The 14,975-nt window shown below is 39.4% G+C and overlaps 1 protein-coding gene across 3 annotated transcripts in view; it reads right to left on the reverse strand.

The window, feature by feature from the left end:
* Nucleotides 1-14,975, reverse strand: part of EPRS1 (glutamyl-prolyl-tRNA synthetase 1) — a 72,345-nt gene that overhangs the window by 26,742 nt on the left and 30,628 nt on the right. For all 3 annotated transcript variants that reach the window (XM_011291144.4, XM_019822211.3, XM_019822212.3), the window contains 4 exons: nucleotides 14,223-14,430; nucleotides 13,528-13,640; nucleotides 9,376-9,493; nucleotides 3,795-4,151 (listed from right to left, as the gene is read on the reverse strand). In XM_011291144.4, coding sequence (XP_011289446.1) covers nucleotides 3,795-4,151; nucleotides 9,376-9,493; nucleotides 13,528-13,640; nucleotides 14,223-14,430 — 796 coding nt within the window. The remainder of the gene's footprint in view (nucleotides 1-3,794; nucleotides 4,152-9,375; nucleotides 9,494-13,527; nucleotides 13,641-14,222; nucleotides 14,431-14,975) is intronic.

The following is a 14,975-nucleotide window of genomic DNA, read 5'->3' on the forward strand; positions in this document are numbered from 1 at the left end:
AATATAAAAGAGCACAGATGGGTGGGATATTGAAGATGAATTACTGGGGGCATAAAAACATGCCACGAACTGAAATGCTGTAAGTGCAGAAGTAAAAGACGATCAACATCTGTCCACTGGGACGGGATTGGACAAAAAGAGGCTGTCAATGACAAGATGAAACAACTGTGAATTGTTTTTGTTTTTTTAAGTTTTTCTTTTATTTTTGAGAGAGAGCATGGGCAGGGGAGGGGTAGAGAGAGAGGAGGACAAAGGCTCCAAGACAGGTCTGTGCTGACAGCAGCCAGCCCAATGAGGGCTTGAACCCACAAACTGTGAGATCATAACCTGAGATAAAGTCGGACATTCAACCAACTGAGCCACCCAGGTGCCCCTAAATTGTTTTTATTTAACATGATAATCACTTGATTTTGCTGCCATTTATTACTTCAATTAAAAAAGTCATTACCATAAAGCTTCTCAAAACTCTGTCCTCTAAGAGATGGGTCAGCTGACTTTCCAATAAAGGGCCAGGTCAATAAAAAATACTGTAGGTTTTTGAGAGTCTGTTATAACCACTCAACTCTGCAATTATAGCCCATAAACAGCCTTAGACAATATGTAAACTAAAACGCATGGTTGCGTCCCAGTAAAATTTCACTTACAAAACACAGGTGCAGACTACAGTTTGCCAAACCCGGTTCCAGAGTTTAAAGTGTTGTTAAGTATTCCATAAAGCCCTTAATTTTCTGACTCTCATTTCAAGCAACACTGTAATTTCATGTTCAAACTGCATTCATTTAGATTTCAAATTAGAGAAATGTGTTTTATTATTTATTAAAGTTTTATTTTTTGAAGCTATAACTTTAGAGCTTTAAAAGTTAGTATTTCAAATCTGAAAAGTGACTTCCATTTTTAAATAACTCAGCATGCAGAATTATTTTATCTTTGGTGTATTCTCAGACATGCAACTCGCACTGTATCTGCCTGATCCACTGTTTTGTAACAACCTACTGAGCAGGAGAGAAAGGAAAAGAGGAGCAGAAGGTGGACTTGAAGGAGAAACTGAAGGTAGGTTCTTCCAGGTTTTCATTCCTTGCCTACCCGTTGCTTATACTCTGCCTTTATGCTTACAAGTTCCTACACAGAATCACGTATCTGATCCTCAAGTGGGGGGAGGGAGGCGGGGGAGGAGAACAGATGGATGGACAAACAGAAAAGAAAAGTCTAATTGAAGCTTGTAACTATCGCTTACTTAGCCACTGAACATGACTAACAGAAGAACTACTTTTGTAGGAAATGGAATTAAGAGGCTTAGACAAGTTATTAATGTAAAATGTGTACGGACTTGCTTAATAAATTAATAAACTGGTAAAACCAGAACTCTCTAGTGTTCCTAATGCAATACACCACTCCCATCACCTCTAAAGGGAAGTAACTTGGAATTTGACTGCCAAATTAGAATCCAGGCTTTGTAAACTTCAGGAAGTTACTTTCAGATCCAGTTTCTTACTGGTTACTAAAACGAGCCAATAAAAAAGGGAGCATTATCTAGACACTCTTGAACAAAGCTGTGGGGAGGAGTCAATGCAAGAACAGCACCAGTGTGTAGTCCACAGTGCCAGATGTGGTCTAAATAACACCGTCCGTTCCTAGCAACTGGGCTGATTCTCTGGAACAGGAAAGAGCACTATGTGCCACTGTTAGCATTTAGAGAAGAAAAAACACAAGCAGTATTTTAAAACACTGCTATGGTGCATTTTAAGCATTCAATTAAAACAAGGTTAAACTAAAGTCAGCTTAATTTCAGTATCACAGTCACCATGATCAAAAAGCACCTAGTAAAAGTATCTGACTAATTACCAAAGACACAGATTTTTTTACCCATAGGTGGACTTTTCATAAGCTTGACAATGCTGTGTCAGGAAAGTATGCCATAATCCATTACTCAACGAGATGGGAGGTGTAGCTGGCTGTTGCCCTACATATAACGGTTACTGCTGTTACTACCCCACACATAATTAGCTGTCCAAGAATCAGCACAGAATCTCAATATACTCTACTCAGAATGAAGGAATTTAATTTTTTTTTAACGTTTATTTATTATTAAGAGACAGAGCATGAGCAGGGGAGGGGCACAGAGGGGGGAGACACAGAATCGGAAGCAGGCTCCAGGCTCTGAGCTGTCAGCACAGAGCCCGATGCGGGCCTTGAACTCACAAACCGCGAGATCATGACCTGAGCCGAAGTCAGACACTTAACCGACTGAGCCGCCCAGGAGCCCCTCAGAATGAAGGAGTTTAAAGACCAACGCTCTTCCCCTCAAATGACATCTAGAGAGGGGTCCACAGCTTGTGTCTGATCTATAGAGTGGATCACGTACAGAGTGGAAATACTCCTAACCTTGCCAGAGGGTGGGAGATATCAAGGATTTACATCCTAAGCTCCAGGATTTATTCCTAGGAGCAGAGCTATTTTAAGATCGTCATGGCTCTGCAGGATTTCCAACAGGCTCACTAAAGAGAAAAAAGAGATTTATCACACTTCACAATAGAGAGAAAAACATTAACTTCTGGACCAAAACCCTAAGACTTCCCTAAAGCATTTTCTCTCTTCAGCAGAGGTCAAATGTCCATGAAAGAAAGAAACTTAGGGGGACAGTTTCCAGTCAGAGGCCTAGCAACTGTTAATGAGGTGAGGAACCTCCTATTCCATTCTTCTCCAACCAAAGCCCAGGACACTGATGGGACAACAAATCCCCTCCAGTACCAGAAGTCAAGTCCAAGGGTTCCCCATACCTCTCTGTGTTCTTGTCACAGCCCAGAGCCTATAATTTTAGAAGTTTAAGAGGGACTGAATTATATCCAGTTACAGCACTACTCATTCGGTCACGTTTTAGAACTACACTACTGTTTGAACAGAACTGTACATCTTGATTATTAAATATGGCCCTTTTCTACCACAGATGCCACTCCTTTCATCTCTCACAGCAAACAATCCTGTTCCATACTCAGTGCTACCATCCATTTGGCTAAATGTTTTGCCTAAAGATATCATTAAAACAAGAATAATATGTATACTTTAGTCAAAACTTAGTATCACTTTAGGGTTCCCCTGAGAAGAATGAGAAATAGTCACTGGTCCAAAACCTCTTGACAACCCATTACTCCCCTGAAGACACCTTGAACCTTCATACCTCTCTGCCTCTGCCAGTGTGTGTCTTCCACACCCGGCCCCAGGCCAGCAGCACGAGCATCCCCTGGACAACTGTTTACAAGTGCACATTCTCTGCATACCGTGAACTTCCTGAGGCAGAAGTTCAAGAGGTGGGACCCTGCAATCGGTGTTTTAGCAAGCTCTCCAGGAATTCTGATGTACAGTGAAGCTTGAGAAGCACGGACCTACACTTAAAGAGTACCTTCCCTGAACTTTGTTCATCCATAAAGGGCTTCCTCTACCTCAGGACTATTTTAAATATCCTTTATGAACTGCTTCCTCGTTCCCTGCCACTTAACAACCACAAACACTTGGGAGAACAGTTTACACGTCATACAGGACTACAGTCGCGTCACATGAGATACAACGTGTATGTTTCTTCCCTGACACCTCTCCCAACTAGATGGTGAGCTGCTGCTTGTTAGTTATCTCGAGCTTGGCGCACAGCAGGCATCAGTAGGTGTTAACCGTTCCGCCAAAATATTCAAGCAGAGGGTCTATACACAGTATGTCTTCAAAGATGAGACGCGACCATCCTAGACCATCTGAATTCATGAGCTTCCTCACAATGCTGTCTCGACTCATTCCAGCATACTGACCTTGGGGGCTTTTTCAGCTTTCAGTTTACGAACCACCTCTCCTTGGGCAGCAACTTCATCATACAGAGATTTACTCTCCAGAGGACTTGCTACTGATACAGAAGAAACATTCTGTACCACTGTGGCAGGATTTCCAGGCTTGTACTCCTGGCCAGTTTTCTCCTTATATTCAGCTTTCAAGGCCAAAAGTTGTTTTACAGCCGCATCTATATCTTCCTTGGCTGCTTTCTTGGCTTTTAATTCACGAACCACATCCCCTTGAGCAGCCACTCTGTTGTAAAGGACCAAGGAATCCTCAAATGTAGCACAAGTATTATCCAAAGAAGGACCTGGTCTTTCCTTAAAAGGAATAGTTGGCTACAGAGACAGAAAACCAAAAGTGAAATAGTTAATTCATGTTAAATGTCTTCCCACAAAATTATACACATTGTCTTATAACATTCCATGCTAAAAAATTTTTAAGTTTTAATCCCTTAAAAAGTTTAAGTAAATAACCTCACTCCTAACAATTCATCTTAATGAAAAATGACAGAAATAAAAACAGAGGTAGGTAGATATTTCACTGGAGCATTTTTATCACAGTAAAAAACTGAAAATAACCTAAATCTTAACCATTAGAGGATTAAAGAAATTATGACACATCCAATATATCTGAGAATAAATCATTGTTCCACCACATACTGCGACCCTGAATTACTTACAAAAGCTGTTTCTGATTTTAACTAAAAGACAGGAATAATTGTACTGAACCCAACAGTGTGATGGGAAAATAAAGGTAATAAATATGTGTAAAGCTTTTAGTTACAAAGCCTGAGAAAAAGTATCACGAAGTTTTAGGTATTAATTTTTTAAAAGAGGAGACAATATCTCGATTACTGACAAGGAAGACTTCCACGAAACACTGATACAAATTTAACTCAGTACTGTGGAACAACTCCATTTGTATCAAATTACATACTTATGGGCAAATGGTTATATAAAGGTGTATGCAATAAACCTAGAGATATGTTCTGGATAGTGAATAACTATGCTATTTTTATTCTCAATGTCATACTTCTGCCTAGGATGCTTTCTACCCTACTGAAACCTTTCCAAATTTAAAACCCAGCTCACATCATACCTTCCCCATGACTTTTTTCTTTAATGGTCTTCCACTTTTCAGAATCTCATTCATATTCATGAGTCACATGCATTACCTCTAAAATGTTTCATCTCTAGGCCAGGACTCTGTCCTGACCCCAGACCCAGCATTCTGAATGGTCTTTAAGACATCTTTACCTGGATAGCTAAGAAGCACCTTAAGCTACATCAGAGTTGCATTTTACATGGGGGCTAAGTTCTGAAGTTAGCATGTAAGTCAAAAACCACATACACGTGGAGCACCTGGCTGGCTCAATGGGTACAGCATGTGACTCTTAATCTCGGGGTCACACATTGGGTGCAGAGGTTACTTAAAAAAAATAATAAAATCTTAAAAAAAAACCTACATACACTCAAAACTACCCCTTCAAAATACACAACCATGAACGTTAATATACACATATAAATGCCTATTATACAGTAAAGGAAAATACACAAAGGGAGCCACTCTGTGCCAAAAATACATACATTCTGTTCTGTTCTACTTATTTTTGATAACATGAACTAACTCAATCATGCCTGGTAAACAAGGAAATAATATTAGGGTAACACTGAAAAATCACACCACCTGGTGGTCATTTCTCCCAGTGTGTTCGTTCATGTACATGAGACAAAGAAGCATTCAGGTCAGGGAAAAGCTTTCTCACTATTAAAAGAGAAAGCTTTAGAAGTGGCTTGAGTGCAGGTGGTACTTTAAAAACACTGTTTACCATAACATTAAGCCATCAAATGAAGGTGCAAGTGTAAATGAAGAAATTTCAAAAAACTATCCTCCTGGGCTTTAAAAAAAAAAAAAGAAAAGAAAAGAAAAGATGAAGCAGGGTCCATGATGAGTCAGACTTTATTTTTGATGACACTGATCTCTACTAGAGGCAAATACCCTCAAACCTACATATCAAAGGACAGGGCATTAGCTTTAAGATTTAAGGCTGCAAACAATGGCTGACTGCAGTGTTGGACACCAATGCCAGTCAACTGTTCTTGAGTTTCTATGAGGGTCTGTGCAGGTTCCAAAGCATATCCACAAACGTTCTGACACTCCTTCCATCAAGAGGTGGAGTCTATGTCCCCTCCCCTCGAAATGTGGGCAAGCTTACGAGTGCTCGGTACAACAGACAACAGCAGAAATGACACTGTGTGAGATTTTCAAAGTTAAATCATAAAACGCAATGGTGTTTCCACCGTGTCTACTGGACATTCACTTCTGAAGCCTCAAGCTGTCATATACAAAGTCTCACTACCCGGACACTACCAGACTAAAGAGGTTTCTTGCAGCTGTTCCATTCGATACTTTCTGAGTGAGCCACTGTGATGTCCAGGCCTAGCTGAGCCTTCCATGACTGCTAACCAGCCACCACTTGACTGAAACTACATGAGATGTACAGGTTCTTATTCTTAGTGTTTTGCCCCAACTCTATTTTCCCTAATAAAGCAGCCCTGTTATTTTTAGTATGCCATTTTGCAAAACATAAAGTTTTTCAGGAATACACAAATTTCTGAAACCAATATTACACTATATGCTAGTTAACTAAAATGTATATAAAATTTTGAAAATAAAAAAGGAATACATAAACTTATAGCATAACACTAGCATCGTTATAGGATATGTAAAAGGTGAGAGGTACAGGTAGAAACTGGGACCAATGAGAGAACGGGTAGACACATTTCCCAGTTCATGTTTATTTCATTACAGATACTAGTGGTTCTCAAAGTGTGGTCTACGGAACCCAGAGGACTTCTTCCTTTCTTTTTTTTTTTTTTTTTTAATGTTTACTTTTGAGAGATTGAGCACGAGCTGGGAAGGAGCTGAGAGAGAAGGAGAGATAGAATCCCAAACAGGTTCCATACTGTCAGTGTGGAGCATTGCGGGGCTTGAACCCACAAACCATGAGATCATGGCCTGAGCCAAAGTTGAAGACTTAATTGACTGAGCCACCCAGGCACCCTGAACCCAAAAGAGTTCTGAGATCCTTTTGAAGGAGGGCTGCGAGCCCACAGTTATTTAATAATAATACTAACACGTAGTCTGTCATTTTGAGTCAGTCCTTCATGTGGGTACAATGCAATGTCTTGGAGGCTGTTAAGTCAGACACTAAAGAGAAATTTAAAAGTGCTGGAGCGCCTGGGTGGTTCAGTGGGTTAAGCACCTGACACTTGACTTTTAGCTCAGGTCATGATCTCACGGTCATGGGACTGAGCCCTGCATCAGGCTCTGTGCTGACAGTGCGGAGCCTGCTTAAGATTCTCCCTCTCCCTCTATCTCTGCCCCTCCCCCGCATGTGCGCACTCTCTCTCAAAAATAAATAAACATTTAAAAACAAGTAAGTAGGGGCGCCTGGGTGGCGCAGTCGGTTAAGCGTCCGACTTCAGCCAGGTCACGATCTCGCGGTCCGGGAGTTCGAGCCCCACGTCAAGCTCTGGGCTGATGGCTCAGAGCCTGGAGCCTGTTTCCGATTCTGTATCTCCCTCTCTCTCTGCCCCTCCCCCGTTCATGCTCTGTCTCTCTCTGTCCCAAAAATAAATAAATGTTGAAAAAAAAAAATTTTTTTTTTTAAATAAAAACAAGTAAGTAAAAGTGCAAAAACCACACCATTCTAATTCACAATTTTGTTTTGGAAAACATAGTTATTTTTCATAAAAAGTGTTATTTATATAAACATATAATTGGGTTTATAATTGTCATTTTAAAATGAATATGTTCTTTAAAAACTTGTCAATTTTATTTTTAGTGTAGCCAATACTAATAAACATAACTCACATAAAACAAAAGGGGTCCAGTTTTAAGAATGTAAGGGTCTTGAGACTAAATAGTTTGAGAGCTGCTGGTATATACTTATAAAAAACAGAACGCAGATACTGCCCCATTAAAATTCTTATTTTTCGGGGTGCCTGGGTGGCTCAGTCCATTAAGTGCCTGACTTCGGCTCAGGTCATGATCTCAGGTTCCTAAGTTCGGGCCCCGCGTCAGGCTCTGTGCTGACAGCTCAGAGCCTGGAGCCTGCTTTGGATTCTCTGTCTCCCTCTCTCTGCCCCTCCCCCACTTGCACTCTGTCTCTTTCTCAAAAATAAATAAACGTTAAAAAATTTTTTTAAAAAACCTCTTGTTTTTCTTCCTTTAATTTTCTTTTGGCTGAGATCCCACAATATTTGTGTAAATTAAAAGCTCAAGCCACGACATCATCACTGTAAACAGTTCCAAACTCACATCTAATAAACTTTCATATTTCTGTCTTCCTTAGCTCAGCTTATTTATCTTTATTTACCTAGTCAACCCAACAGAATTAGAAATTACTGTCTCAACAATTCTACTTCCCAAATTCATGTCTTCCTTTACATCCTCCATGCTCTCACCCTCTGGCTTCCTTACCACTCATAACATCTTCTAATCCTACTTCCAGTCCACCCTCCAAAGTATCTTCTACGCTGATACCAAATCATCAGTGTTTACCCAATTGCCAACATCTATGGATCCCAAACCAGGTATCAAGGTGCTCCAGGGTGCCACAAAATATTTTATGTATTTGAGGTAAACAGTAATATACCCAACATCTCTCAAACATTACATGTTTGTAGTTTGCATGTACTACAAGCTCAAAGTGGTTCAGTCTTTACAGTATGCTACATTTTTATCAATGATGTCATATCTTCGCAAAACTAAATTTTCCACAACTGCTGTGTGAAAATCAAGTACTACAGGAAAATCACTGTGGAACAGTAAATCAGCATGGCAGTGTCCAATCTGAGTCCAAGATTCAAGAAAGAAACCTATCGCCCACAACATGGCAACTCCTATCCATGTTCTCTTTTCTGAACCTTGGTCTATCAGGAGCTCCTCTCTCAGAGGCACTGGAGTCTGACAGAAAAGTACAGATAGGGAACCATAAAACCGCTTCAATGTCCTAACTCTGTCAATAACAACTTTTGTTATCTTGGGCAAGGGATTTTTCCTTTTCTTTCCATGTGTAAATGAGTAGCTAAGAACAGGTAGTCCTCTAAGTACTCTTTAGCTCTACACAACGATCCTAAAGTAGACAGGTTATTAAAAAAAAAAAAAAAAAAAAAAACAAGGGGGGCGCCTGGGTGGCTCAGCTGGTTGAGTGTCCAACTCTTGATTTCAGCTCAGGTTGTGATCTCATGGTTCTGAGATAGAGCCCCATGTCAGGCTCCACGCTGGGGGTGGGGCCTACTTGATTCTCTTTCTGCCCCTTCCCAACTGGTGTGTGGGTATGTGAGCTCTCTCCAAAAAAAAAAAAGAAGAAGAAGAAAAGAAAAGGATTTGGGGCACCTGGCTGGCTCAATTGGTGGAGCATGTTCTTGATCTTGGGGTTGTGAGTTCGAGCCCCACATTGAATGTAGAGATTACTTAAGGTAAAGAAAGAGTGTAAACCCTGGGGCAAAAATATCATCGACTAGAGCCATATCCATAAAAGTCAATATTTACCTCACTTTTTGTTGTTTCTACCTTGGTCTTTTCCTTTGACCCAGATGTTGGCATTTCCTTAGTATGTCCATCTGGAATGTATATCAAAACACATGGGGCTTCTTTGCAGCTATAGGGGCTAAAGAGAAAATAGAGGGTCAAATAAAGTTTATTTGAACAAAATTATCTGACATCAATTAAAACTGAATTCCTAGATTAATTCAATGGTACCATCTACGTTAATGTTTTTCAAAGTATAAACAGTCCATTCTCTTATTATTCAAATCGGAAGCTCTTCAGAGTAGTTTAAAACCGATAAATACACAAATAAAAATTTGCAGTTCTAAGTGCATGCTTCCAATTTAGGAACTTTTTATAGATATAAACATGCTAACTCCTGGACAAAAGCTACTCTGTGACCAGAAATGGCACTAGTGGCTGCTAATGGTCTCATTCTTGATTTAGAGCAAGTGCGTCTACATACCACACCTAATCTGCTTATAAACAAGAATTTCTGTAAAACATTTATAAGAATTTCTCAATTCTAAAAGTATAGTAATTAGCAAGATCCACTGTCCCCGAGACTATTCATAAGCAAATGATTTCTTCAAATTTTATAGGAAAAACAAAAAGAATTCAGTAACAATAGGGTCCTGTATCTCTGCAATGTTTTTAAATAGTCTTATTGAGATATTATTATAAATCAGCCTTCGAAAGTACACAACTCAATGATTATACGAAACTGTGCAACATCACCACCCTCTAACTTTAAAACATCTACATCACCCCAAAAAAGAAATCCTGTGCCCTTTATCTACCACTTCCTGGTCCCCCATGCCTCTAGCATCTGGCAGCGACTAATTTGTTTCTATGGATTTGTCTATTCTGGTATTTTGTTTAAATGGAGTCACACAATACATGGTCGGCTGTGACCAGCTTCTTTCACTTAGCATACGTTTAAAGGTTCGTGCACGCTACTGCATGAAGGGTACCTCATTACTGTTTAGGACTGAATAATGCTCCCTTGTATGAACATACCACATTTTCTTTATCCATTCATCAGCTGAGGAACATCTGGGTTATTTGTAACTTTTAGCTATTACAAATGAGGCTACTCTGAGCGTTCCTGCCAAAGTTTTTTATGAACACGTTATTATTTTTCTGGAGTACACAGGCAGGAGGAAATTGCTGGCTCAAATGCTAACTCTATGTGTAACTTTTTGAGGAATTGCCACAGTTTCCAAAGTGACCAGATCATCTTAAAATTCATAATCCTATCAGCAGTGTATGAGGTTTCCAATTTTTCCACATCCTCCACCACTTGTTACTGTTGGTCTTTTTGACTATAGTCATCCCAGTGGGTGTGGAGTGACGCCTCATTATGGTATTGATTTGCATTTACCTCATGACTAATGATACTGAGCATCTTTTTGTATGCTGACTGACCATTTGTATATCCACTTTGGAGAAATATCTATTCAAATCCTTTGCCCATTTTTAATCTGTTTTTATGAGTTTTAACAATTCTTCATTTATTCTGTACACAAGTCCCTTATCAGATACACGTGTAAACATTTTTCTCCCATTCTGTGGGTTTTTTTCAGTTCCTTGGTGGTATCCTTCGAAGCACAAAATTTTTTAATTTTGATGTAGTCCAATTTATGTATATTTTCTTCGGTTGCTTGTGCTTCGTTTAAGAAAGCAATGCTAAGGTACAAAGACTTACACTTAATGTTTCTCCTAAGTGGTTTATAGTTTTAGCTCTGATATTTAGTTCTTTGATTCATACTTAATTTTTGTAGATGGAGTGAGGTCCAACTTCACTCTTTTGCATGTGACCATCCAACTGATCCGGCACATTTGTTTAAACTTGGCAATTTTTTTTAGACTAAGTTAAGAACCTACTCTGTTCGGGGCATTACTCTAATTGTGGTACCGTCACCACCCACACCACTACCACCATCATCACTAAATGTGTGACAAGGGTTAGTAGGTACCAGGCACTGTACCACACTGTTTACATGTATGATGTTATATGACTGAATGCAATGTGGCATCAAGGAAAAAAAAAAAAGTATCTGTCCCTGATGAATGAATTCCAGTAGCGGAAACAAGACAGATTCAATAGCGTGTGATAAACACTCTAAAGAGGAAAAGTGCTAGATACTATGGAGATACATAGGTTGGGTGCCTATCCAGACCAGAGCTCTGGGAGAAGTAACACCTGAAAGGTTACCCAGATGAAGAAAAAGCAGGGCCGTTCCAGCAAAAGGCAGGACAGGAGGTTCAAAAGCATTTGATGCCTTTGGAAAGCTCCAAGCTATCCAGTGTCTTGAACAGAATGGATACGTGAGAGGGTAATTACAAAAGATATGGCTCAGGGGGGTAGAGAGGCCACAACATAAAAAAATCCTACAAGTCACACTAAGAAGTTTAGATTTTACCCTGAAATCGAGAAGAGTTTTTAAGCAGGGGGGAAATGTGATAAAATTGTTATTTTGAAATTTTTAGAGTTGGGCCCATGTGAAAAGTGGATTAGAAATGGACAGAACTGGAGGCAGGGACGCTACTTTAGAAGCTGTTTTGGTAATCAAGAAGAAATGCCCAGGAGGGGCGGGCAGGAGCGGAGGGGCTAACACAGCAGAGCAGGGGCCACACAGAGATAGCCTAGCCTAGACTGGCAGTGCAAGCACTAGAGCTTACCAACTGGAGTGAGGGGATGAAGGAGCAGAGCAGAGATGGTACTAAGGATCTCGGAATTTTGAAGATATGGAGTTTGACATATCTATTCAAGGATGTCTAAAAGGCATCAGATTCCCAAGTGTAGCGCTCAAGAGAAAGGTCTGATCACGCAAGAGATGACAATGAAAAAACAGCAGAGACCAAAAAGAAAACCAAAAGGAACACGGACAAAAATTTAGAAACTAAAAGTTTTCCTAATAATCCCATTAGTTCACAATTTAAAAAGCAACACAGGGAGGGGCACCTGGGTGGCTCAGTGGGTTGAGCATCATACTTCTGTGCTCACTGCTCAGAGCCTGGAGCCTGCCTCAGATTCTGTGTGCCTCTCTCTCTCTGCCCTTCACCCACTTGCGCTCTGTGTCTCTCTTAAAAATAAATAAACATCAAAAAAAATTTTTTTTAATAAAAAAATAAAATAAAGAGAAACACAGGGGCACCTGGGTGGCTCAGTCGGTTAAGCATCTGACTCTTGATTTCAGCTCAGGTCATGATCTCATGTTTTGTGAGTTCAAGCCTGGATGGGGATTCACTCTAACAGCACAGAGCCTGCTTGGGCCTCTCTCTCTCTCTCCTCTCTCTCTGCCCCTTCCTCAGTTCATGCTTTTTCTCTCAAAATAAATATTTTTAAAAAAAATTTAGGGGTGCCTGGGTGGCGCAGTCGGTTAAGCGTCCGACTTCAGCCAGGTCACGATCTCGCGGTCCGGGAGTTCGAGCCCCGCGTCGGGCTCTGGGCTGATGGCTCAGAGCCTGGAGCCTGTTTCCAATTCTGTGTCTCCCTCTCTCTCTGCCCCTCCCCCGTTCATGCTCTGTCTCTCTCTGTCCCAAAAATAAATAAAAAAACATTGAAAAAAAAAATTAAAAAAAAAATTAAAAAAAAGAAAATACACTATGAAAAAAGAGGTAAGAGTGATAATTTTCACCCAAAGGTAAGATATGATGAAACTTTTTTGTTTATACTTGGACTCCATGAAGATGAATTATAAGATGGTTTAATTTTAGAAATGAATAATTTGTTATTAGTAATTAATGTTTCAAAGTTACCCCTTATTACTATAAAGCCTGAAATACTAAATATAAAAAAAACAAATCGGACCGAATAGAGAATTATCAGGGATGGTACTTAAGTAGAAACTTGATTTTTAAAATATTATTTACTGTAAGAACTTTAAGCATTTTCATTTAAACACTCAAAGACAGGCGTGCCTAGGTAGCTCAGTCAGTTGAGCATCTGACTCTTGATTTTGGCTCAGGTCATGATCCCAAGGGTTGTGGCATCGAGCCCACCATTGGGCTCCATGCTGAGCAGGTAGCCTGCTTAAGATTCTCTTTCTCTCTGCCTCTACCCCTTTTTCCTGCTCACATGCTCTAAAATAAAAAAATTTTTTAATTAAAAATTAAAAAATAAATAAACACTTAACTACATTTACTTACCTAACAGGTTCATATGGTTGATCACAAATAAAGAACCCTCTTCTCTGGAGTTGTATAATGTCTCCTTTTTTCAAATCCTTCAGGCAGGGATCCCCCAGCATTAGTTCCTCATGCTGTAAAGAGGACAGAAGACGAAAATACACCTTCTCAGAAATCAGAGCACTCAAAAGAACTCTACAGTACAAGCTGTTTTTCCAGAGGCTATTTTCAACAAATATGTTAAAAGCTTTACTACTTAAGCAGACACCGTGAAACAGTGAAGAATTAAACAATTACATTTATTGTATTTTCAAAAGTCAAAATCTATAAATTGACAAATTTCAGAAAACCTTTCAACTAACTTGATTGGTGTCCCTGAAGATATATAAGTAAGTTTCCCACCATAGGTAGGAGCCACAGTGCAAAAAGCACACTCAGACCTGGCTGAAACTCACGGCAGCCCTCAGCACTTAGGCACAAGGGCTCTGCCTGTCCTCAGGCAACTTACTCACCTTCAGTGTGCTTCAGCTTCTATCTTCCGTAAAATGGAAACATCACCCTTTTACATCTTTTCATTTTAATAAAATTTTACAGATCTTTTCTCCATTTTGTTTGAAAACCAAGTACTTAAAAGTAATTTTTAAAAATTCTTAAAAAAAAAACAAAAAGCTTATATGACAGGGAAAAAAGAAATACGATTTCTTTCAGGGGTCTACCTTACTGTTCTTGTTGACATACTGCTTAAAGTCTTCATCTTTTCCTAGCACGGGCTTTGTGATCAAGTGCTCATAAGTGACACAGACTGCCGGGACAGGAAGAGCTTGCGTGGTCTCTGCAAGCCAAGTGATCTTAGTGGTTTTCTTATAGTCTTTGTTCTCCAAATTCAATTTTGCATCAAGAGACACAATTTTTCCATCTGCATTTCTAGATGTAAGATTGAAAAGTGTTTAGAGAAAACAAACCATAATTGCCATGAATGCATTATTTTGTTCTGTGATCTGCAATAAATGGCTAGAAATTTTCTTTGGAAGAGTGTCAAACATGTATTTGAATGTCTAATATTTGATGAAAAACAAGAATATATTTACAAATTTTAAGGTCACCAGCACCAAGTATTAAAAAATGTGAAGAATTTTAAAACATGTAACAATTACTTGAAATCATATGCAATGACTGGACAATTAAGATTTCTGAGTTCACATAAACTAATTTTACTAGCATGCTATGTTCCATTTACATAATCTTAAGAACTGACAAGTGTAGCACACTATAATAACTGGACAGTAGCATACTCATCACAAAATAATTTTAAAGCAGATTTTAGGATAAAGATTATGTTACATATACAAATTCTGTCCAAAGGGTCCCTCCCGCAGGCAAACTGTATAATGAGAATTAATGACAAAAAGGGACCCTGTAAACATTAGAACTTTTTTATATTCAGATGTAGTAATTTTCAACATCACAAG

The sequence above is a fragment of the Felis catus genome, chromosome F1, assembly GCF_018350175.1.
Source record: "Felis catus isolate Fca126 chromosome F1, F.catus_Fca126_mat1.0, whole genome shotgun sequence".
Classification (NCBI taxonomy): Eukaryota; Metazoa; Chordata; class Mammalia; order Carnivora; family Felidae; genus Felis; species Felis catus.